At 42.7% G+C, this 26,224-nt stretch overlaps 1 protein-coding gene across 8 annotated transcripts in view; it reads right to left on the minus strand.

Moving 5' to 3' along the window:
* The window catches only part of KIAA1549L (KIAA1549 like), a 109,205-nt gene that overhangs the window by 64,447 nt on the left and 18,534 nt on the right, over positions 1 to 26,224 (minus strand). For 2 of the 8 annotated variants that reach the window (XM_090142077.1, XM_090142078.1), the window contains exon 1: positions 895 to 2,624. In XM_090142077.1, coding sequence (XP_089998203.1) covers positions 895 to 2,620 — 1,726 coding nt within the window. In that variant the 5' untranslated portion in view covers positions 2,621 to 2,624. Of the gene's footprint in view, positions 1 to 894; positions 4,657 to 17,576; positions 17,979 to 26,224 lie in introns of those variants that run through there. The other 6 variants (XM_090142082.1, XM_090142080.1, XM_090142079.1 and 3 more) reach the window with 6 other exon arrangements.

The following is a 26,224-nucleotide window of genomic DNA, read 5'->3' on the forward strand; positions in this document are numbered from 1 at the left end:
AGTGGCTTTTTCTTTTTCTCTTATAATTTGCAGAGTTCTATAGCTACACATTTCCAGTCATACTGTATACACGCTACTTCTGCCTTCAGAAATAATTATTCCATTCATTATGCTAGAGATATAAATATTTAGCAGCTACTAAAAACAGTTATTTCATTGTCCCTCAGTATCACCTAGGATTATATATGCTCATAAATCCTTTTACGATTCTTCTTAGTTTGTATCTTCCAGATAGGCACATTTGCTGGTGCTGCCCTGTGCTACCATAAGGAGTTCATAGGAAGCCTGGGCAAGAGTTCTCTCCAGACCTATTTATTTTAGGGCTGTTAAAGTTATGGAATAGCATTCTGTGAAAGATCACTCTTAGAGCTATAAGATGGTGTTCTGTTCATGCAGAGAGCTCAAAATCCTCTTATTTTGAGTTGTACAACTTTAAATACTAGAAGTGATTTTCAAGTGAATCTTTAATGATAGAATTATGTATTCGTATGAATACTTAAAACAGTTTTTATAGATAAAGAGGGCAAAAGACTGAAGTCAGTATAGTATCTGCTTCAGTAACACAGACCCCTTTGCCAAGGAGAAACCAAACCATTACAGCAACGTGGCTGTGCCTCCACCTAGGTGGCTCTGCTAGATCACTGCACTGACCAGCTGAACTTCACACTCCCAGTCTTGTTTAAGACATTCTTTGTAAAATCTGAGTGACAAAATAATCAGTGCAATTCCTAACAACCATACCCTTTATCTGCCTGTTTCACTAACGCAGTACCCCAGTCCCTCAGCAAACCACCAGTCCCCTACATTCTTTGACACTTGAGCACTTGCATCCACCACCCAGTGCCCCTCACAAACAAGAGAGAGCCTTTCAGCAAATTCAGTAGCCCCACGTACCCGTTTTAACCATAAGGTTCCAGGAGAGCCGGCAATCCAGAGGAGGAGCTGCAGTCATGTTAGCGAAAGCTGATGCTGCTGTTGTTTCTGAAGGAGCAGAAGTGTTTCCCACTCGGGTAGGGGGAAGCCTAGTTGCTTTCGCTGATGCTGTAATAGATGTCAAAGCTGCTGTAATTGTCAGTGGATACGGGGTTGATGTTTTGGTGATTTCTGAGCTTGGGAATTTCAGGCTGTCAGTGACTGTTGTTTTGATCTGCCTTGGTACGTGTGCTGTGGGTGCAGGCGTGGAAGCCATGACAGTGCTACTTTTAGGAGTTATAAACGTAGCCGTCATGTCCACAGGTGAGGCAGCTGTGTTTCTTGTTGCAAAAGGAAGATCTGTATGTGCTCCTACTGAACTGAGAACTGAGGTTAATTTTGTGGCAGTGTTATTTTTTGTTAGCGTCAGTACTGGAGTGTTTAAAGCCATCACAGATGGCAAAGGTGTGTTCTCAGTGCCTAGCGACAAGAAGGAAGATGCTGGCACTAGTGAAGCTGCAGATGATTTTCTTGTTAGTGGTTTTGCTTCTGAAGTTCCTACCGTAGGTATTGCACCAGGAGACACTCCAGATAACACTGTAATGACAGAATGGGTAAAGTTGGTTGTTGAAGAAAATGCAGAAGTTAGTTGTGTTGGTAATGGATGGACAGAAGTTATGATGACTGACTGCAGAGCACTGATGGAAGGGGTTTGCAAAGGCACGCCCTTAGTGGCGTTATTAGGTATACTAGTGGGATCTAGACTCTGCCTCGTAGCACTTATGTCCCACTCCTCCACACTTAATGCAGCTGGATTTTTATCAGCCATGACCAAATAACCAGAGGACTCTAACTGGCTATCAATAAATTCCAAATTTGCAGAACCAGTATCTTCTGTAACAGAACTGTGTGAGAGCGCTGTGCTAAAAGGCTTGCTTACAGAAACAGGAGGCTTGGCTGGCAGTCTGCTGGGGGCAGCACCAATTTCATAGCTAGCTGAAAGAGACAAGTTGTCAGGGAGCTGAAAAGCCAACGTTGGTGTCGTGTTAAAGGTTTTTGCCAGTAAAGCCATCTTTCCAGCACCGCTTGTTTCTGATTCTAGAGAACTGGGAAAAACACCTGCATCGTTAACATGAGGCACATGTAAACGGAGCGGTGCTCCGTACTGCGCACTGACAGCAACGCCCCCAGCGGTGAAGAAATCAGTCGTGCTTTCGGCTGAGTTTCCATTCTTTTTCTGCAGACTGGCAGGAACTACGGTAGCAAGGGATGGATACGGGACAGGAGATGTTTTCGATGCAAATGCATCTATAACAAATTCTGTAAAACTGTCTGGCTTTGCTTCAGTGAAAGGTAAACGTGAAGCATTGTGACTAGACACTGCGTGCGTGTACTTAGCTGAAGGAGCAAAGAAAAGCGCCTGATTGTTTGTTCTCATTTTCTTTTGCAGACCTGAAACTACTGAATACAGTGAATGGTACTCAGTTGCCGACGTAGAAGTACTCAGAGGAACTTCTCTTACTGCTGTTTTTACTGAATTTTTTACCAGAGAAATGCTAGTGTCAGCTGAGGACAATGACACTGTGTTGGTCCACACAGAAGGTGAAACTGTGAGTTTGGGAGAGTTGATTGGAGCTAAATTGCTTTCAGAGGCTGCACTTGAAATCCCAGAGAAACCTGAGCCGTGGCTGTCTCTCACTGTTGTCATGGAAACAAAGGATGGCAGGGTAGTCCGTGCTGGAGGCACAACAGAGACAAGCTGCTCTGTATCCACTGAACGTGAAGTCCGACCAGAGGTAAAACGAGACTGAGTTAAGGTTCTTGGTGGTGAATAGTCTGCATGTGGGGTTACAACAGTGGGTACCCCCATACTTCTGTCTTCATCTGCAGTTCTGTCTGCATCCACAGAAGGAAGATGCACGGTACCAGAGATAGCAGTAGTAGCAGATGTATTCATGACAGTAAGCTCAGGATTTGAAAGTCCTGTAATAGCAGCATTAGTAGCCATTCCCGTTTCCAAAGCAGTTCCTGATAGCTTTAACTCTTTGGAGAGTTTGCTCACATGGATATCTGGAGAAACTTTGGAAAACTGAGAGCTATAAGGCAGAACAAAATCAGGATTGAAGTCTGTGGATATTTTTGCTGGCAGCCATCTTGTCAAAAACTGTTGAGTTGTTCTTGTCACAGGAGAGCCATCAGAATACGGGACGGTATGTGAAGCAGCAGTAGGCAACAGCATGCCATTTGCTTCATGAGCTCCATCAGTGAGGTCTTCTGTCAAAGCCTGGTTCAGAAATACCACTGAGTGCTGCGAGAAAACAGTCAAAGGGATTTGCAAAACACCCTTGTTGGCTGTTGCTGTGCTTGGACCGTTTGCGTGTGCGATCTTAGCAGAGGGCTCATTTGTCTCAGTTAGCAAAGGAGACATTGTGTTTGTTGAAGAGGAGTGTGTTGCATTTCTAAAAAGAAAATCTGTTTCACTTCTAAATGCTGGTACTGGCAGCACTGCATTGTGAGCGTGCTTTGCATCTGGAATAAATGATTTTGGCAACAAAAGGGAAGACATGCTCTCTGTTGAGCTGGAGACCTCAGCCAGGCTCTTGAAAGCTGATGACATGAAAGGTGCAGTGGTAGAGCCTGTAGTGCAATTAGTAAGTGCTGTGGAAGACTGATGATGACTCATCTGAGGCATTTTATGTGGAGTACCCACAGGATGGAAGAATAATGCTGGAACCTCTGCTTTATTCTGAAAAACTGGTGGGGACAGAGGAGTCACACCATTATTTCTGCCAATCAACAGAGGCTTAAATGGCTGACTGTTGGGTTTCACTCCAGTAGAAGATACATTATGCATACTTTCATTCAGAAACCATAACACGCTTCTGGAAGTTACTGGCATAGAAAACTGCAATATTTTTGACACAGGAGCATTAGAGTATTCTGATAAAAAAGAGGTCCTTCCTGAAGGAAACTCTTTTCCCACTATATTTGTGAAATATACTGTTGATCCAGAGAGATTGAAAGACATGATGCCCGTCAAAAACTCAGGACCCTTCCTTGGATTCACCACACTGGAATTTACATCACTGACCACACTTAAAGGACTATTTCTGCTTTCACTAACCTGAGAGCTGGTCGAATCTGTGCTGAAGGAAGTTTCAGGCTCTGCAGACAGAGGAACTCTGAAGGCCAGTGCAGCTGATTTAGAAAAGTTAATGGTATGAGGTGACTGTATTGCCAATGAAGAAAATAATGGAGATGGAACAGCAGCAAGCATGCCTGGTCCTGATGTGCTTTCTTTTGAAATGGAAGGTGTTTCTAATGGTGTTAGCTGAAATGGCATAGCTGTACTCAAATGTGTCACTGATGGTATAGTGGATAATGGGGCAAACATACCAAGTTGAGGCAAACCTGATTCCCCAGCTGTTTCATCTGCATCTTGAGATGACAACCTCAGGGGTGACTCAGCAGAAACTTCAGCAGGTTCTTGGGATGCACTACTTCCACTGCCTTGATAAAGGGTGGGAGACAGGTTTGTTTGATCCAAAGTTCTTGTATGTGTGCCAGTCAGCGTTGTTTTTATCATCTGAAGCAAGTTTGCATTCTCCAAAGTCTGTCCCATAGAAATATCAGCTACTGAGGAAGTCTTAGTTTCTGGGGAAGGCCGTGTTGGTGATAGTATAGTTCTCCAGTTAGGAAAAGATTCTGTAGAAGGAGCAATGTTGACAAGCTGTTGCCTGATACCTGTAAAATAATGAATAAAATGGATATGCAGTTCTGCAGAAGGAAAAGTTGTTGTTACCTGGTTGCAAGAAATAACAGTACAAAATGCATTATGTTTACTAAGTGCACTGATTTTTGCCTTCAGAGAACAAATATCTGAAGAATGCTAAAAAAAAAAAGTGAAAGGTTCAAAGTGACAGATTATAAACCAATTGAGTTGTTTCACCTGACAGAGGAATAAGACAAGCTTTCCGTAGTACTAGAATAGCACTATTTCAAAATACTGCTTTTAACAGTATTTTAGTTCAACAAACTAAAAGAAACCTCCTTAAGTCTGGGACATTTTTTGAGTTTAGTATCAGCCACCCTGTGTCAAAACAATATGTGAGAAGATGGGTTTAGAAGCACAGTAGAAAGGGAATGGATTTTGACAATCAAGCTTCACTGACTTAGCATGTCATCTAATGTGGGATGAGAGTCAGCATTGGCTGGATTCCTGTAGGATGCATCTGGAGGTGCTCATCTTGCCAGTTCTAATAATGCATGTAATTATAGATGCAAAAGGAAGAAAATAGAACAGAGATGAATACAAGGAAAGGGGGGTAAGATCCAGAACAAAATTAGGAAATTAAGTTGTTTTTTTTTTTTTTTTATATGTGCAGATGTACAACACATCATTTCAAACATCAGTTTGTTCTACATTTGACGCCATAATGTTCCTAGTCTTTGTTTTCTCAAAATGATTATAGTTCTTCTAAAATTGTAGCTTGGAAATCTCACATTCTTACTAATTTAAAGATTAAGATTCAATTGAGTAAGATCTCAGTACTTCTTCCCTTCTCCCCCAGCCAAGACAATCGACCAAAACTCAGCGCTGGCACTCACTCTTTCACAAGCTAATGTCCACTCACACAGTTGAGCAGATGCACGATACAAAGCCAGTCCCTGCCCTGCAGCACACAGACACGGGGTGCCAACCTCCTCCACACCTATATGAATAACTCCAGCACAATGACATGGAAGACTAAATGGGGACAGACCTTGAAACACAAGGTTATGAAACAGGCTTGACTTCAGTTCCAACCACCAACGAACCCAGCCATCACAGCCAACAGAATCAGAGGGCACAGCCCTGTACAACGTAGAGCCAGCAGCAGAGCACCATACAGGAGGAAAAAAGGTCACCGTCATCTAGCCAAAGGTGAGTTTCTTCCCTGTGCTACGCCACCCATCATCTGCTTGAGCTAGTGGATAAAATGGATTCATACAGACATTTGAAATTAAAAACTAAATTACGTGCTCCTCAAAAAAAAATCAAGCTCCAGGCAAGCTGCAGTTTGAATTTCTGTGAAGTCACCTCAGCCAATGAAGTCACCATTACTGGATCTGTTACATCCCAAATGGCCTTGTTTCACCTGCAAACTGAAAGGCTGCACTGAAATCAAATGCAAAGCCTTCACAGAGGATTATCTACCACTTATCTACTACAGGACAGTTAAATGAGTCAATGTTTTTATACTTTGAGACAGCAAAGTCTGTCAGCATCAACCCCAACCGCGTCCGCATCATTCCTCATCTGTTACTTCACACTTTGGTTTAATGAGAGTGATTATGAGCAGAGAGACACTATAAACCTGAAAAAGCGTTAAACTGATGTTATCATGTTTTGACAAGGAAGAAAGGAAAGCTTGAATAGCAAAGAAAATAAAGCTCCAAATAAAGATGCCCTGTAACCACCATTTGATTCTAGTCCTTCCGTTCTTGTTCCTTCCATCCCCGTACCACCTGGCAGTTTTTCTGTTTACGCCCAGAAATGAACTAAAGCTTTTGACTAACTGGACATTTAAAAAGTATTTAACATTCTGCAGTGAAATAAAGTGCTGCTTCTTCCTGCTACCAACTTCACTTGATTCTGCTTTTATAGAAAATTACAATCAATATATTATCCAAACTATCATACATTCAGTATCTTGGTCATGACTGACACAGCACTCTAAGCTAAACTTATCTTCATTGCTCAGTTTAATCTGATATATATACACACTTATCTTCAGAATGGGGAGTGATATCAACAACAAACTCTTAACAAATACTGCAAAAACCAAGACTATCGTGGAAAAAAGGTGGGGAAGGGAGGGTATTGCCCTTTCATATCTACCAACAACTGAAAATGCTCCATGAGGGGAAAAAAACAAACCAACAGGAAAGCTGCAATGGTAACATGATTTCGTGTGCTCTGTGCACTGAGCCATCACATACACAGCTCTAGCAGCTGCTTCTCACATCTCAGGATTAGCTCTGTCTCTTTCATTTCAGGCTACTGCCTAACCACTGCCTCCTACAAAGCCTATTTAGCAGTAACCTTGTGACAGTTATCATTGATTAGTGATATTTCCATTTACAAGAATGAGAAGCAGGAAGTAAAGCACTGATCCAGTTTAGACGCCATCACAGCAGTATGACCTCTGAGCCCCTTGGGACATGCCTAAAAGAATAACAGGGCCCAGAAGAAGCACAGAGATGGAAAAGAGAAAGATCAACATTCCCCCTTCAGCCCCCTTTTGCTAAAATAACAGGGACAGCAGTGAGGAAGGTCATTAACATAGGCACCATGTACCTGTCCAAAAGTGAAGACAATGCACGCATCAAACTAATGTGTGACAGTAAAGACAGGCAATGAAGTTACACTCCTCCATTATCACCCAATTTCTGCTCACAGACACTGTTCTGCTGCACGCTGTTCTCCATATAGAAAACACCACAACGCAACGCTTAGGACTCGACAATAAACAGCAGAAATCTTTGGACACAAACTATTCAGTCATCTCAGCTGCCTTTTACCCACAGACTGCATTGTAAATGCACTTCTCGTGCCCTCCCTGCTTGCACAGCCCAAGCACAAGCTGGTTGGAGCTTGGGAGGACTGAGCCCAGCCTGCAAGTACTTCACAGCTGTCACCATTTTGCCTCCGGAGCTGACAGACGGACACGACTTGTACCAAGTGCCAGCCTTGCCAAGGGGCAAAACGCATCTCCACCGTGACAGCCAGCTCCGCTGCCATCCTTCAGCCCTGTCCAGCAGCAGGGACAGGGCAGACAGGAGGATGAGACAATAAATTGCCTGTACTTAAACCGCACCTCCCTGTAGGCAAGGAAAGGATTCTGCCACCCGCCAGACTACCTGCCTATTTGTTGGTAAATACGCATTTATGCAACCTTCTGGAAAGAAAATGCATTTATTCGGGGAAGTTTAAGAGACACCACCAGCATCAGCATAATAAATGATTTCATGAACAAGGCAGCAAATCTGATCTGCTCCAACCCCTTGGGAGAGAAACAGCCGAGTGCAGGAAAAGCAGACTATTTCACTGGTAGCTACAAGTCACCAGTGGTACTGCTCTCACTATAAGCAGTGAAGAGGTATTTTCTTATGCAAGTATGTCCTTAACAAAGCTCAGACAGTTTTACCCTGCCTCAGAAATCAAACACAAGAGAAAACCGAACCTACAAAAGGAACCCCTGCTAAAAGAATGAAGGAGAGGGCTTTTAACAAAGCAAAACAAAAAAAATCACCTCCAGAACTTTTTCAAAGAACGACAGTGCTTTCAAAAGGTTGAACTGTACACCAAATTACATAATACAATATACTTTGACAGGCTGGTTGGGTAATTGTGAGTGCTCCCTGGAGCCAAAAAGCTTCCCATCACCAAACCAGACACACCTCCAAGGGAATCTTCTTCTGCACATCGGAAGTGAAGCTGAAACCCGTGCTCAGAGCAGAGCCCTCTGGACCACACACAGCAGTGTGCAACCCACATACACGATGCCAGGTCCTCGTGACACAAAAACAGCTCAACTTCAACTTATTTCCTCTGTTTCAGAACTCAGGAGTTGCAGTAACTTCATTACTCAGAGCAGTTAATACTCTTTAAGGAAAGAGCCTTTAAAGGTGCCACAAATACAGGATCAATACAAGCAAAGAGGTGTCCACAGTGTCTTCTGCTCCTCTCAAGCTGTTCACACTGCCCGTGGCCTTTGACAGTAATGAAGGATGAGGAAGTGCAGGGCAGGAAATAAATGGCCCTTCTGCCATCGCAGTGATCTCTGGATTAAGTAATATTTCCACTCACTCTCAGCAAAGTGTAAAGTCATCCAGCTTTTGAAGGAGGCTAAACAACACCTTCTTCTCACAAAAAAATGCAGCAGAATATTCACAGCAGAACAAACAATCAAGCAGTCAAGCTTCAAATTCTACTCTCTGCTCAAAGTTTATACTAAACAACCAGTGTTCAGCCATACTGCTATTCAGTGCAATTTTTGAATCCAAGAAAGCAAAAATCAATTACCTGGCCCCAGAAGACACAGGGTTTAAATCAGAACCACTACCACAAATGAGCTAATAGCCAAACACTGAGCCGAACTGTGACACGTGCTTCTTTGGAGGAAAATCCTCTGTACGTGAATGAGTGAGGCTCCAAATACAAGCTCTTGAGAAGAAATAGCCCACGTAAGCTGTACTTTTTTTTTTTTTCTTAGATTAGAAAAAAAATCTTTTCCTGAGCTGGCTTGAAAGCACTGAAAGCAAGGAACAGTTCAGACAGCTGCCTTCTAAGGCTTTGGATTTCCCACCCTTCCCCACCTTCTCCTCTTAAAGGACAGACAGCCCTATATATATCCTTTCCATCTGTTCCTCCCCCACAGACTTCTCAGAAATTATCAAGTTACACACAATCCTTTATAATAAGAAGTCATATTCAAATTCTATTCAATATTGCCTTTCAATTCCTACCCTTTCACAAAGGCAGCAGGAGCCTCTCTTCTCCAGAGGAGGCAAATTCTTTCTGGGAAGGAAACTTCCAGATTGCAGAAAGCTGTCAGAAAGCTTCCCAGGGTCACACTGGGCTGCCCTGAACCGTTCTGACCAACACACCAACCAGTTGCTTTGCTATGACCAGCAGCAGCTGTTCAACACAAAATACAATATATGTTACCATTAAAAATTATATCCTAATGAACTATGCATATCAATCAGGCTATTAATTTTTAAGTCCTACGCTTGCCTTATAGAAAATGAGGACTTGACCTGCACTAGAAAGCACTACGTACATATTTCTAAGATTATTTCCATTTTTTATGACAATCACTGTGCTCTGCACAGCTCATTTGCCTTTATTTCCAGGAGCTGCTTCTTTTTGCTGCAAGGAAGTGCCAATAGCTCAAGTTTATAGCAATATGTTGGCACCTCCACGTTCTCATCCCTTGGAAATCACTGCAAACACTACCTGGCATGACACCGTTACTGTCAGCAATAAAAGTCAGCCATCCCTGCTAACAGACTAAATGAGATAAAAACATAAAGAGGGAGTCCAGTCACTGGTGGTAAGAAGGTTAAATAACTGTCAAGCCCAGGCTAACTTTGCACAGCACAAATTCAAATCTAAAAGAGAAGTTACATGAATGCAAATACGTGAGATTCGCTTTTACGTCTGAGAAATACACATGGTAGCATTGGAAGGCTGTAGGGAACTCAGATCACAGTGCAGCTGAAGGCTTCAGCAACACGCATTCATTCAAATGAATATTCCTGCTCCTTGAACAACAGCACAGTCTGTATGGTAAAGTCAGCCCTGAAGAGCAAGCATCCGCATTGTAAAAGCACTAGCAAGCTCAAGAGCAATACTGGAAAAGCAATCTAACTGGACCTAAATAAGCCTGTCCTAAGCACAGGGCTAGAACAGGTATCTGCACTCACACACTGCAGCTTTGCTTTTGACCACTACCTCGAATCAATTGCCTAAATGTGAAAAAGGTTGTTTTTAATCAGTGATGTGGTATTAAAGAGTTGATTCTTCTCCCTCAGATGAAAGCACTGGCATTTTCTGTCACTAATTAGGCAACGGCAGCTTTGCTGCAAAATGAGCACGCTGGCAGCAATCCTAAAAAAAAAAAAATCATATAAAAAAAGGAGCATCACTGCTACAGTCACGATAGGTTTTGAGTAATAGCTGAAGTCACTTTTAATTGTAAAATCAGCAAATAGTTAACCGTTCCAAAAATGAGCAGCTGGTTTCTTAAAAATAAGATGCACTGCCTGGAACAAAGAGCATTATTAGAAAGTGCAGATGCTGCTGCTTCTATATGGTGTTTGTACAGTGCTGCCCAAGTTAGCAGACTTCCTAATTCAAACCCCCAGTTGATAAAGAACACAGAAGTGCATAGGGATCACGATAGAAAATGATTAAAACATTCTTTCTGAAAAAGCCAAATAAAATACATTTTCTCCTCTCCACGCTTTGGTTTGCTTGGCTGCCTGCTGCTGCTCAGGAGATAAAGAACCAGAGAATCATTTGAGTTGGAAGGGATCTTTAGATGTCAACAAACCCAACTGCCCTGCACTGAGCAGGGACACCAGGCCTTACAGGATTGTGAAAGTGGGCCTGGCAGGTAAGCACCTAGAAACATTTCCTCCTTGGGTCCACAGCTTAAATCCATCTTCCTAATTTCTAACCTAGCTCAGCCCAGAACGAGTGCGGCTCTGTGACCCACTTTGTGTGAAGCCACGGTGCTTTTTTTCACTTCATCACTGCCATTTTGCTAAAATTCCCTAAGATTCTGTTGCCGTAAAAACTTCTGGAAGCTATTTCCCAAAACAGCCTCTAACCAACCAGACCCTAATTCCTCCCCAGCTGCACAGTTAATCTTGAGCGACACTTGGTCACTTCTAACAAAGAGAGAAAGACGATGCACCATTCAGGCTTTCCTTTTGTGCACGCACTACGCAAACGTTCCCCACTTATCTAAGCACAACGGAACACCCAGCTCTGAAGCTGTCAGGTTAAGGAGGATTTGAGGCGCATTACTGCTGCATCCGATCTGTCAAACACAAGCATTTAAGAAGTTTTTTCACTAACGCTGCTCCACACAGGGCAGCGTTTGCCTGGCCCAGCTGCCTTTCCAGCACAGTAAGCGCAGCCCCGCAGCCGGGGGAGCTCAGCGCCAGCCCCACATGGAGACCCGCTGCGACCCTGGCTGCAGGCAGCTGCCACTTGAGTCCCCTCTGCATGAAGGCAAATGCTTTACTAGCAAGAGAAGGCAGAAATTGGATTCTAAGTTCCGGGTACAGTCTAAAGACTCGCATTGTTGACTTCCACATTAATCTCATATCCATGGTTTTGCTGATTTGAATCTTAAATAAAAAGACAAATAATTCATTTCATTCCTCACTGACAACTCCTTCTATTAACAGGTGAGATTCAAAGCAGTACAAAGGACATATCTAGCATTCCAATTAAAAATTTAAATGATGACTTTTCTGCACGAATCAAATATTCATTGCAGGAATTGTGATTTCAAAGTGATAAGTATGCCTCTGTTACATTTCCTTCCTGCAAAGCAACAGGCATTATATTTCTTATCTGAAAGCTCCTCTTATTGCAGCAATCATTTAAACCTCTGTCTAGACATATTAAAGTGTTGACATAACAAAAATAAGTTTTGACAACAGAACGTGGCACATAACATAACATAATAGCATCAATCACAGAATCTCAATTTCCAAATATTGCAGTGAGGCTGCATTGTTATGAAAGATGGTTGTTTGGTTTTTTTTTTAGCCTCAAGCTAAGCTTCACACTTGAGAACAAACTAATACTATAGTCTTATCCCAATAATAAAAAAAAGTTACAGAACAGCAGTGGATTAACAAGGGAGTCTGTGCTAGGATGTGTTCAAACCCTGCCTCCCCGTGTGTGATTAGTTGTGTTCTTCAGTGGAAGCACTATTTCCTTGTCATCCTAGTAAGGTTTTGCACAGCAGGTGAGGGAAAGATGAGTTGATCCAAGCTGTCAATTCGATTACTTTATGCATAAATACTTATCCTTCTGACCTGACAACATTTCCAACCTGCTCTGCACAGCTGCAAGAGCAGCAAGGCAGGGGTGACTCAGATTGGTGCCCACTTCAGTAACGCCCTACATCTCAGAGCACCCAGCCAGTGGCAGGACCTGGAGGTTCAACATTTTCAGACTTGAATTTGAGACCCTCTAGTTTTTAAACAGCCTATGCTAGCAGCCAATTTCCAGGAACTGGCCAGAAATCTCTTGAAATTCTGCAAAACTTAAAATATAAAGAGAAGAGTCTAAATGAGAACTCAGAGATGACATGACAAACCATCAAGTCAGATCAGGTGTAGAAGTGAAGGAAAGATGAACAAGGATACCACTAGATGTATGGCATTTATGAGCTAATCTTGGTTTGGAAAAAAAAAAAAAATAATCCACAACTTAATCTTGGTATGCAACAACTGAAAACGCAGCGTGTAGACACAGCAGTGAGCAGGTTGCAGACAACAGGTTAAAATGAGAGGCACTGCACTCCTGCCCAGCTCAGGAAATCTACTGTACCAAGAAAAAGCAGCATAATGGATGCAGTGTAATTATTGCAACTGTCAACATCACAAAGTCGCTGCAATCTCTTGGCCCTGCCACATGAAAAAAGAAATCTCTGGGAACTTCATTTAATTGCAGATGCACATTAGTCATGCTGTCACACCACGCTTGGTGTCACACACACTGCCTAGAGACACGCATTTCAGATCTTTGAGGAATATGTCATAACCAGCTAAGTGAAAACAACACTTGGGAGGCTACTGATACCATCCAATGGGTCCCTTCAGTGTGAAAGGGAGCTCCAAGACGTACAAATATTAGTATAGCCAGTCTTTCCTGAGAGGTAAAGTGTTCTCTGCTGTGCTGACTCAACCTCCGCACCAACCTGCACTTGCTGGGGATTCAGAGAAGCAGTTGCTAGCGACTTAGCTACACTTTTCCTTACACATCAGCCTTCAGCCTTTGCCAGCCTCCTTCCAAGAAAATGGGGTCTCAAAACAAAAATAAATACTCAGTAAGTTTTGTGCTGAAGCCAAGAATAGCATTGCTCTCTATTTATGTAATGAAAAAGATAACCAACCAACCAACAAATATTAAGAAAATGCATGCCATTTAGACAGTACCCTGAGGGTAATACCACTCCCTAAGAAGCAAAGGCAAGGGAGGAATCTGTTCTGCAACCAACAACCCTGGATTAGTGATCTGCTGTTCAGTTAACCCAGCTTCCCACTACTGCTCCAGTTGTGCTGCCTTGGCAGCAGACATCCAGGCCTGTTTAGCCAGACCTGCATACCTAGGTTATCATGACAAAGATAATTTTGTGCCAGCTGAGAGGACTGGTATTGGAATGTATTACACACACACCAAATTGCTGAGGACAACTGGAATACAATGACAGCTTCAACATCTAGATGAGTCATAAAGCACTATCAAAACGTTTCTAATTATGACACTGAGTATCTCTCGCCCTAAGCACCACTTAGTTATTTTTAAGAACTACAAAGTTTAAGTCAGTTACTCAAATGCTGCTCTCCTGTGGCATGCCAAATACCCCACTTTGCCACCTTCTGTCTCAGGAGCATCTCCCACCACCATGGGAGTCGTACCTCCGAAACAAGCTGCAGCTGAGGCCAAAGCTCTCAGAAGTAGTATCTGCTGGGGTGCCTTGGTCCTACGGGCTGCCTGTCCCCACCATACCCACCTTAGCCAAGAGTAAGGTCTAGCTCTGGCAGCTGCATCACAAGGATCACAGGCTGCAAGGGAAGCAGACAAGGGTAGTGGCTTATGAACACCCTCACTTAGGAAAGATATGCTGAGCACAGACACATACAGCTGTCCTGTGCTGTATTTTCCATATCCTCTCCATGGGAAGAAGAGGATTAGGCAAAAGCACGAGAGTGGTGAGGTGCTGGATCAGCTGCCCAGAGAGGCTGTGGATGCCCCGTCCATCCCTGGAGGTGTTCAAGGCCAGGTGGGATGGGGCCCTGAGCAGCTGGTCTAGTATTAAATGTGGAGGTTGGTGGCCCTGCACGTGACAGGGGCATTGGAGATTCATGATCCTTGTGGTCCCCCTTCCAACCCTGGCCATTCTGTCATTCAGTGAGTGAATTCTGTGCTCCATCAGCATTTGTTCCATGTTTCTAACACATGTAGGAACCAGCATGGAGAACAGAATGACAACATGGTACAATATGTTAAGCTAAAGCTGCCTAAAGCCTCCACATCAGCAATATTATGATTTATTTATTTAGGGCAACATTTACAAACTTGGTAAAGTAACTTCCAGATTCAGCCACGGAAACAGGAGCGACCTGATTTGCAGAGCTCCTTACCCTCCACACAGCAGCCTGGGGTCAGCCAGCACTTAAAAGATAAGCCATTTTGACAAAGATAACCCAATGTGGGATTTGCATTCCAAAATCATGACCCCAGATAAGTGCACTTCAGCTATCTGGCCTAAAGTGTATTTGTTGTTGAACACAAATTAATTTTGATGAAAATAAAAATAGAGGAGGAGCCCAGAATGAAGACCATCATATTCCTCTGAGATTGCCTCTCTACAACAAGGTCACTAAATAATAATTTAAAATTTTAAGTGTGTGCATAACATTAAGGATTTCTTTGTTATCTTGCTCTCCAGTTTTTGAAGTGTGCAAATGCATTAACCCTATATCCTCAGAGCCAAGGATTTATCTGAGGATTCTGGTGGCTTTGGGAGTGGTTTTTGTCCCTCCTGTCAGCCTCAAAGAGCCCACACCCAAATCCCAGTTACCACTGAGGGGGCTGAAGCCCTCTGGCACATTAGAGAAAGAGCAGCCCAACTCCCCAAAGAAGGTGCCACCACACTCTGGGGACAGCTGGCTGCTCCTTCAATATCTGAACATCAACACACAAAAATAAAACTGTGAATTGTTTTAGACCACCTCAAGTCACTCAAGATGATCTTGATGTATTCAAATCCGACTCACTGATTTAGAAAGTGCAAGGATGACATTTATGCACATTTTCACATCTGAAGAAAAACTATATCTTTACAGATCCAACAATGTGAAGGTAATGATATGGATGTTTAGTTAAGTATTTTCTCCCACGTTAATTTGAAACACTCGTATGAAGGCTGATGAGTTTACTCAGCACCTCTGTTTTGAGTCAACCTGAAGCAAAATGCTTTTTTCCTGGTGTGACTAGAGTAAATACAAGATGACCTATTGCTTTTCTAAACTATTTTGGTTTCTTAATTGCCTTTACAAATGGAGAAATACACCACATTTTGTAAGACACCAGTCTCACCAGACTCTGAGCAGAGAACTGCTGCAAATGGTATTTACTGAAAAGGTCAAATATAGGATTGTCACTGCTGCAGGATTCCACCTGCAGTACCAAGCTCATGGAACAGGAGTCCCAGCCATGGAATAAACATGGTATGCACCAGACGTAACTGCAGCCAGACTCCCCAAATGCCCTGCATTTACAACACCTGGCATGCACAACCAAATTCTTTCTCAAGTTTAAACTACAGTGACAGATGCTAAAAATGGTAGTTAATTAAAAAAGATAAATACTAAATATCATTAATGGGGCACGAGAGAGTTAACATACTGATAGATAAATTCCCTAATTTGTCATTAAATGTGAAGGGTTTGAGCATAATCCTTCCAAACACACTGAAATGAGCCAGTCTATTAAAGTAATGAACAGAGCTTCACTGTGCCTGGCCACACTCATCCAACGCGACATGAAGTAGCCCAACCTTTGATTACACCTAAACAGATGCACAGAACCACCATTACATATTTCTAAATCTAATCTCTCTGGCTTGGATACTCAGTTCAGACACTGTTTGTTATAAAAATGCAAGCTATCTGAACAGATGCATTCACAAAGCATAAGTAAAGAAGTTTATTCTCCAGAAAGGGCAATGCTGAGAGAAAACAAGTATTTTCTTATAACAAGCACAGAACAAAGTCACTGCATTTCCAGTGAGACTGAGAGCAACCTTTCCCTGGTGCAGAGGGGCAAGACTTTACAAAGAGATCATCCAAAGCTCATGTCACAGCACTCATCTCCTGTGGCTGCGTATTCAAATATCACAGCGCTGAAGATGGGGCACAAACATTTTCCTGCTCTCTTCAAATTCCAGCAGACAAAGAAACACCTCTCAGGATCTCATTTGAGACAAAAGGGCTACGCACGGAACACAAGCAGGATGTGCTTTATTCAGACTGCAGAGCACATACCACACTGCATCAGCCTCACCCTATAGCTTGAGTTCTGTGACTGCAGCGGGCCCTGAGTTGGATTAAGCAGTAATGGGCAAAACTGCTGAGCGTGCAGCAGGACAAGTGTGATAATTTCCCTGCAGGTCTATTCCAGCACATACTTCTCTAATTGAACAAGATAATTATTTTACCCAGAACCAGGAAAGAGAAAAAAAATAAAACCAGGACAAGGCAAGAGGCATGCATGCACGCATCCCTAGCTCTCTAAACCTCCCCCTCAAAAGAGCACAGATGCTTTTTTTTTTTTTTTTTAAAACATAGAAGAGCATCCCTCTAGCAATTGGCTCTCTGTAAATTTGCCCAGAGTTTAGCAGAATTGATGCTGTTTTCCTTTGGTGTGTTCTTTCCCATCTGTTCTCCAGTGCAGATTTTGATTAGTGTGAAAACCAATACTGTGCCCGGAGTGAAATCACAGCCAGGCGATTTGCATGGCTCTGGAGCAGAGCTCTGTGCTTCTCTTTTCTTCCATCTTCAGCTAAGCAATCCGGCCCCTGCACAAAACAACAGCTTCCTCCTCACAGCATCCGCTTCACGCTGCAGTGACCATTTTTCTCCTGGTAGTTCATGCTACAAAACCAATTTCTCCTCCAGGACAGATATTTTTCCAGCCTGAAATGCTACATATGTTCCCAAAGTACCAGTGCGAGCCCTTTAGGGACCTGCCAGATTGGCCAAAAACTATGGATCTCACTCCCAGTAGGCATTAATCAGTCTGCAGCCTGAAGTAAAAGAGAGGAAAAAAAAAATAATAATCACATCACACTCATAAAACTTACCTTTATTCCAGCTCTGGACTATGCAGTCTGCTGTCTCAAGTCTAACAGGAAATTCAGCATTTCCTAAACACAGGTATTTCCTCCTGGGGACAGAAGCAAGGAGTCTGATACCAGGTAACTGTGACGCACGTCTTCCCAGATCATTACTGCAGCAGCCCCAAAGAGGGGCAGCCATGGGCAGAGGCACTGTAACCTTGACACCAGCACCTGCAGATCACAGCACCTCTGCTCTCAATTAATAGCCCTGCCCCTTGAGGCACACAGAAGGTCAAATAACATTTATTTTTATGATCTCCCATCCTCTGTTTACTTGCTTAAAACCCAAGCCCATTATTTGGAGTCGTGTGTTCATCAGAGCAACAATTTCTGTTAGTGAAGCGCCCAGCACAACAGGACCCCAACCTGTCAGATGGGGGATACGATGCATCACCATGGGTAAGTGATAAAACATATGCTTACCATACATTTTTCGTAAATAGAAGTATGATTTCTTTGAAACTTCAAAAGAAAATGTAATACGTATTTCTTACATATACATTTGCTATGAATCCAATAAAGAAAAAAAGTGAAGAAATAAAATTATTAAAATTTTATTCCTTTCTTTCCAGTTTACCAAGTATAACAACATGCTGATTCATTAGGCAGAGGTAGAGTTGTTTTCCCATTATCACTTACCAAATTATTGGGATTAAAGCACCAGCTGCCATTTATATTGCCAAGACAATGTAAGATAGTAGCAAATACTTCAGAATAGAAAGAAATACTTTCATTTTGGTCATTGATATTGTCCACACACGAAGACAGAAGCACATTTCTCTGTGAAGCACAGATGTATGTTGTCAGTATTTACACTTCTGTTCTCCTTGAAAGCTGCAGAAGCTCAAGGACAAACTGATCCACAGAACTGACGTGAGGCATTTAGCATCACAACATCATCCTGCCTGCCTTCTACTGCATCAGAGCAACTCTGCAGTGCGGCACTTTGTTGCTGTTGGGATTTTTTTGTTTGTTTTTAAATACAGCACCAGCTATAGTTTTCACCAGAAATAATATATTTATTGGAAAAAATAATGGGAAATTTGAATCCATGTTTCAGAGAGACAACCTGAAGCTCTCTGCCATGGCCTTAAACACACTGGTCTGGAGATGGTACTCTGAAAGCTTAATTGATTAAGTATATAAACCCTGTTTTATACTTCACTCCGACTGTTCTCCCTACTGAAGGGCCACATGAGTGCTGTGGATCTCACGAGTTCTTTTAAGGGCTCCAGCCAGCCCCAAAAGCTCCAACAGAGCCTCATCCCTCAGCAGGGATCTCACACCTCCACGTAACGGTTGGAGAGAGAAGAACACAAAGACTTTCTGAGGAAGGCAAACAAGTTCAAGATCTGTGAGGCTGATAGATGCTCACTGCATTTCTCCACCAAACCAAGGCTGGGTTGATGTAAGATGGTTTTGTTTTAAAACCAAAGCTGACTTCAGCTGCACAACCCCCCCATCCCTCAGGTGAACTGAGATGAGCTTCTGCCTTGCCATGGGCAATGCCCCCACTGGCACTGTGACGTCAGCCATATCTCTAAAATGGAGCACTATGGAAACACAACCCCTGCACTGTACACTTTTCACAGTTAACACCCATTACACAAGATTCCTCAGCACTTCTGGAACGCCATTTTGCTTGAGGTCACTTAACAGTTCCTCCACTGTAAAATCTATAAAGCAAAGAAATGCCAAAGAATTGGAAGCCTTCCAGTACGCGCTTTACCTACAGCAGCTTCTGGATCGTTATAAAGAACTTCTTTTTACCTCCACAGGACATGAAAACACAGATTGTGCAGCACACCATCTTTGTTAACAGTATGACTGTTTGCTAACTTGAATGCTTGCAGCATCAGGAAGATCAGCATGAGTTAGGGCTGACAGTGCAGCGCCGGAGAACAAACGGAGAAGGATGGAGCGATAACAGTTTTATAAATGGATTAGCAATTAGGGCAAAACAAAACAGGCTTTACAGATTTTCCTCAATTATCACACATTTAATTGCCTGACACTTTCACAGGCTGATGCAAAAGCCAGTTTATCGTGAAAAGATGCTGCCTCTGAGCGTTTCTGCATAGAACAGTCAGCCCTAGCAAAGAGGCTGCCAGCTGAGCGAAGCTCTGGACCACACAACAAGCAGCTCATCAAGAGCATGGTCTTCTGTCAGGGAAAGCATAAGCCAAAAAATCACATGCTTTGATTAAAGCAATGGTCACATAAAGCAAAACTTCAATACCCTGATAGAGATGGCTCCACATAAGTGCTCCAGTATTCTTTTTAATCTAACATACCCTTTCACAAAGAAAAAAAAAAAAAAAAAATCAAGAAATAGCAAATTCAATAATAAAGGCTGAAGCATCCTCTGGATAAGTCGATCACTTCATAAATGTCATATTCAGATGTAGGCTACCATTACAGAATCCTGTTACTCAATATGCAAAGACATTGGCCTCACGGAAGCTGAGGCTCAGCTGGTGCGACCACTTGCTGAGGGTCTCACAAGAAGTCAGGACAATCACAACACCGAAGTCAGAAGTCTTTGCTCAGAGCTCTGGGTTTGAGAAACTCAGCTGCCTGTTCTCTCTTTCAATTATTTTCATTGACAAAACACAAGAATCCTGCACAACAGTGCTGAATAGCACATTTAATCAGAAGTAAAACCTGATTATTACTCAAGTTGCAAAGTCAAGTACCCCGAAATTAGACAATGTTCCCCTACAACAGCTGTTAATTACACACCAACACACCACCCGTCTCCAAATCCTTGTTTTATTCAGCTGGGGCACTGGAGACCAATCAGGAAATAAGATGTCTGTTGAATTTTCTTTAATTCTCCTCTTCATAGCCAATACACAGGTTGCTCTGAAAGTAATGCTTCCTATTTTCTTCTGTGGAAACTAGAACAGCTACGGAGAGTAAAAGAACACTATTTGATAGAGCAGATTTTCAACTACAAAACACTATTTTTCAACAGTCACAACCACCAGCTATGTATTTTTGTCAGCTATGAATAAGAGCTATGCTCATCAAAATCTAGGCAGCCACCTGGAACACGGTTTACCCTTTGATGTTGCTGCTGCCAATGCTGAAATGCACCACTCACCCCTCACTGCACTCACATCCACTGCTTGGTCTCCATAAGTGTTCACCAAGTGTCAATGAGTGACAATAGGTGCCATTTTTTCCACACCTTTGCTTCATCTGCACTTCCACATCATATGCCATTATGTCAGAGTGCCCCTCTGCTGCCATCTGTCACACAGCAACAACATGGTTTATTGGCAGGCAGGTTCCCCCTCTACTGCCATACCACCAGCAGCCACCTCCGACATCTCGGGTCAATGCCATAAGATAGGAGACATCACTTTTGGAGCAGCCCTCATTTTCATAAATCTGCAAAAAATTGTATGTATTCGCAATGAGGTTTTGTCTGAAGTTTTATCACCAAGAACGGTGTCTCTAACAGAACTCAGTTATCTCATCTATTCCCCAAGCAAAAAAAAACCCAAAACCAACACGTTTTTACTCTATTCTGAGCGATTGTATCTGTGCATATTTAGCTTTGAAATGTACAATTATCACTTCATAACTTAATAGCAATACAACTTATCAAAACCACATAGCCTCTTCAGACTGCATCTATAAACTTCAAGAAGGCAAAATTCTATTGCAAATAATCCTCATCTTTGCTCTTTTCCTTTCCAACAAGAAGTCTTAAAATTCTTAATATGGGAAACAATAAGCTTTATAAGTTTCCCCTGGTGCTGGATGGGGAGATAAAATCATTTATGCTGAATTAGGAAAAAGTCAACTATTGATTGCATGGAGTTAAAAATAGCTGAAACAACTCATTAAAACTCGTTAGAATTAGAATTTTCCTTTGTTGCCACTGAATGCCACAACCATCTCATTTAGCAGAAATCCACATGGCGAATGGACAATTTCTCTACAGAAGGAAACAAAACAAATGGCATATTTTTAAAAATGCTCTGAATTAATACAACAGGTTTGAATGCACAGTTGATTATCTGTATTCTGGCCTGCTCCTAGCTACAGAGAGAGCTGTGCTTCTCTAGAGGAATTTTTGTCTGTTATAAATTAACCATCGCATCACAGTAAGGAAAGATCCGGCCACTCTTAAGGGGAGCAAACGAATCAAGTTCCCTTGCAATTAGTTAGCATTTTCAGTTTCGTTACTTGTGATCATCTTGCTTGGAAAATATCCTCATTTAAGAGAGCCGGTGATTTCTCTTTGGTACAGATTTAAATGCTTAGAAAAAAAGGCCCTGAGATCCCCTCAAATAAATGCTGACTGCGGTATTTAAGCAACAGCAGCAGCATGCCCTGAGCGATTTCGGTCCCATGTTACTCACAGGAAAGAAAACCAAAGCTTTCACAGAAAGCAGGCAGAGACCAAGCACTGCAGAAAGGAGATTCTGTGGGCTGGAGCAGGGGGTAAGTGGGTACAAGAGGCAGGGCAGGAGGGGATGGGTGGGATCACAGAATCACAGAATTGTAGGGGTTGGAAGGGACCTCCAGAGATCATCGAGTCCAACCCCCCTGCCAAAGCAGGCTCCCTACATCAAATGCAGGCAGCGTGTGCCAGCAGGAAGGGTGTAAGAAAAGAACTGACAGGGTGGGACCAAAGAAGTGAAGATCATGCAGCCACACATTCCATACAACGTGTTCCCCCTCTCTGAAGCACAAGTTGAAGTAATGCTGCATGTGTGCAATGTGAGAGCACGGCCCTAACACCAGTCCTAATGGCTGGACAACAGTGAAATATGAAGTTTTAAACTCAGATTACCAAGCTGAGAAAGAACTACAGTGCTCTCTGACATCACTCTTCATGAATTGAGATGAATGCAATTTAAAAAAAGACAGCTGGCACAGAACAGGTGAGAAAGACAAGCCATACCAGGATATTTTTCCAAAGCTATCTCAGGGGAAAGTTGGTGTTTTCACCAAATGTATAGACATAAAATATATATATAGCTATTAAAATATTCATTACATAAATAAATCAGCACCCAGCTATATCAGAACACGAAGAAACACTTCCTCCAAAAATGAGGTTGTAAAGATGGAGGGTTTCAGGGTTGAAACCTGATTTGCATTTGGACAGTCAGAGCATGCAGATACTCACCAAATGCTGCCTGCTAAAAACCTATGCGTTGCAACTACGTACTGCTTAGAGAGGTGCTTTCTTAAATGTGTCTCTAAGAACTTACCTGCATCACAGTCACAGCACATTCCTGTACTGCAGTGTCCTCTGCACATATGCCCTTGCTGTACTGTTACACCAGCTCCTGCAAACCTGGGACTCATAAATCAAAATACTGATGTGTCTTCCCTCTACGTGGCAAATAGCCTTCAATTAAGAATGCAATAGTCAAATCAGAGGTAAGAGATACCTGCAGTTTGTGGGTTCTGTAGATTCAGGGTCACTCGAGAGAATAATGTGGGGGATGTCTGCAAACCCAAAATGAATTCAGGACTCCAGGGCTCAGCTTTTGACAATAATTCACTGTGTGCTCCTCTGGAAGGCATTTTAATTACCCTGTGCTTTTGTGCCCCACTAGCAGGATGTGTAAGTGATCAGGTCTCATGTGAATTAATTTAACGCTTGCAGAAATGAAATTCTCAAATAAAGGGTGACAAGTCGAAGAGAAAATGCTCTTATTTGCCTTCCTAAGAAAACAGGAAGGAGATTAGCATACATCATCTTAGAAAAGCTTTACCTGATTAGTTACAAAAGCATGTAAGCAAAAAGCCCATTGCAGGTGACAAATGCAGAAAAGGTTTTGGGTGACGTCCTCTGCAGTGGACAGCAGTGTCCCTTCCCCACCACAAACTGGTGGAAGGAAGAGCTGCCCAGAGGAGCGAACTTGTTAGGCTGCTCATCACAAATGTATCAGCAGGGCCTCACATCCCAGCCTTCTGACACCAGTTCCTTCAGCTCCTTTTCCACTCTCTTCAAATGGATTCTTTCCTCCCCTCATACCATCCCTGCCCCTCCTGTGCTTGTGGATGTCAGCAGGACTCATTTCATGGGCTGTGCCCGCCAGAGGACTGTCTGCTTACACACCAGGAAGGGCACTGTTTCTCTCAGTACACTTCACAAAGTACCAGAACACAGAAAATGAGTTTCAGTAAAATTAATTCCCCAAAAGCAGTGGTTAGGACACAGTAATATTTTTTTTCCTACACAAAGCTTAGGACTCAGCAAGTGTTTTGAATGGACAGCCTCAGTTTTCAGTGCTGCTGATACTTTCGGCACTTTTTGTAGCACATTGTACCATTCTTCACTTAGGTGCCTCATATTTTCTCGCAATTTATTTATAATAAAATGTGAAATTAACGTGTCAAATGATCACATTCATATTTCCTTCATCAGTAAGCATTTTCCAGGAGCATCTGCCAAGTCCCCTACAACGCTCTGATGGTAATCAGTACTGAATCTGTCTATAGGGCACAGGACACTTCCAGAAAGAAAGCAGCAATCAATTAGCCCTTTTTGCACACACTGAAGAAGAAAGCTTGACACTCTGTGCTGAATCACTCTTGTAGAAGCCAACACAACTACTCACACCTGTAAGAAAGATTTTACATCACTTAGGAAGCACAGGTAAGTACAAATAAGGATTTCGCAAGCTCCAAGAAAGCATGGAAATGTGAGTATGATGAAAGCCTGGAAGCTAGACCTCAACAAAGTCTTGAGTACCAGAAGTCTATAACAGCATCTGAAGCAAAAAAGATTACATAGATTGGAAGAAATTATGCAAACAAATCAACTAGTCTTCCAGAAACACAACCACCAGATTGAGTGGACTGCTTGGTATCCATACAGGCAATTTTTGTCATGAAAATACTGCCTAAATAGAGGTATCCTAAATCACCATGTTGCTGCAGGAAGGGCAGAAATTGCCTTCTAATCTGAATTCCTACTCTTCTCACTTTCCACGTGTAATGCAACACAGTGGAAAGCACAGCAATGATAGCAGAGCAGCAAGGTCTAATGTTATAGCAAGAGAGAATTTTTTCAAACGCAACAGCCATGGGCACAGAAATAAAGGAAAGAAGCTGCTTACTTTCAGAAGGCCCCAGGGACACAGGAATCTCCAGCAATATCTCCACTGCCAACCCTTAAATGAGGTCTGGTGGATCCTGCTCCATCCCTTCCAGTCACTCAGTACATTGCACACACCTGAGCTCCCCTGGGTTGGCCCTGCCTTCCCTCCAGGTGCTCAATCACTGCTTCAGGCCACGACTTGGCATTTCTGCTACACCACATTTCATTATTTGCTGCTTCTGATCAGTCACAGTTGGGATAATACAAAATGGAAACTCTGCTGCTCAGTCAGTTCCTTTTAAGGATTATTATTTTCCCCACCTAAACCTTGCTAAAGTGGGAGATGAAGAATGCAGAGATCTTGTTTCTCTGTCCCTAAGGAGTGGAAGCAGAGGACAGAGCTGAAGTTATAAACAGAATTGAGTGAAATCTTGAAATTCTGGAATTAACCAGGAGGTTTCTACCAACAGATCCTGGAAATAATATCTGAAAAATCAGCACATATTGCAGGAAAGTAAATTATGTGGCAAAAATATAACACCGGATTGACTGGAACAGCTAAGAAATTCAATCAGTCATTTCAGAGATTATTTTGTTAAGTGCATTGAAAGTTTCACTGTTCTTCCAGCAGCTGTGTCGATTTTTTCTGCCGCTAGCAGTTCATCTAAGAGCACACAGCTTTGGAACAAGTAAATTAAAAGTGACAGGTGTGACTCAGCCAACTCCAGCGTCAAGTGAAATGGAAGCACTGAAGTTGCTATTGGCACTTTGAGAGGAAATATGGAAGAAAGTAAAGCTACAATGATGGTCTCAACCTGGAGATTTAGAGGTATTTATACAGTCAGCAGGTTGACTAATCCAGGATAAGGTCAAACTCACTGCAGGACTACAGCAGTGAAGGCGAGTGTTTGCAAGAGATAGCAAGTGGCAAGACTGTGTCAAGATGCTTGCACTGTACCTGACTGCAGCACACTCGGTTCTGTCTGGGGCTCCTACCATCGTCTGTCACTAACAGAGAGCTGTATTTTGGTTCAAACGGGAACTTAAAGCTTTCCAAATGCACGCAGTGAGAACTCTTGATCAATCTCAACTACTGATGGAGTCCACATTGTTACGCTGTCCTTTCAAAGGAAGTCCAGCTGGAGAAATCCTTGATGCATCTTGAAGAAGCCAGGCTCCAGAACTGTGTGTGGATGGTCGGCAACGCCTCACATTTTCTCTACTGTCTATGAGTTCTTCCAATGCACTATTCACACAATTCTGTTCTTGCACATGGACTCCTCTACAATTTCAGCTGCTGTAAGCTTTACAACTGGCACATTTTCGTCTTGTCAAAGAGCTCTTGCCTGTTGAGGAAAGTCAAAACTGGAAGATACCATCAGGAGATATTGCAGTGCCCTTGGAACAGGCAGATCTGCAGTGTGCAAAACCCTTGGTATCACCTGACATCCTAAGGGCAAGAGCAGAAAAGAAAGAGAGAAGCAAGCCAGGAAAAATGCCAATAACAGTGCAGGCCTTCAATCAGGTCAAGTGGATT

Source organism: Phasianus colchicus, chromosome 5, assembly GCF_987193195.1.
Source record: "Phasianus colchicus chromosome 5, bPhaCol1.hap1.1, whole genome shotgun sequence".
Taxonomy (NCBI): Eukaryota; Metazoa; Chordata; class Aves; order Galliformes; family Phasianidae; genus Phasianus; species Phasianus colchicus.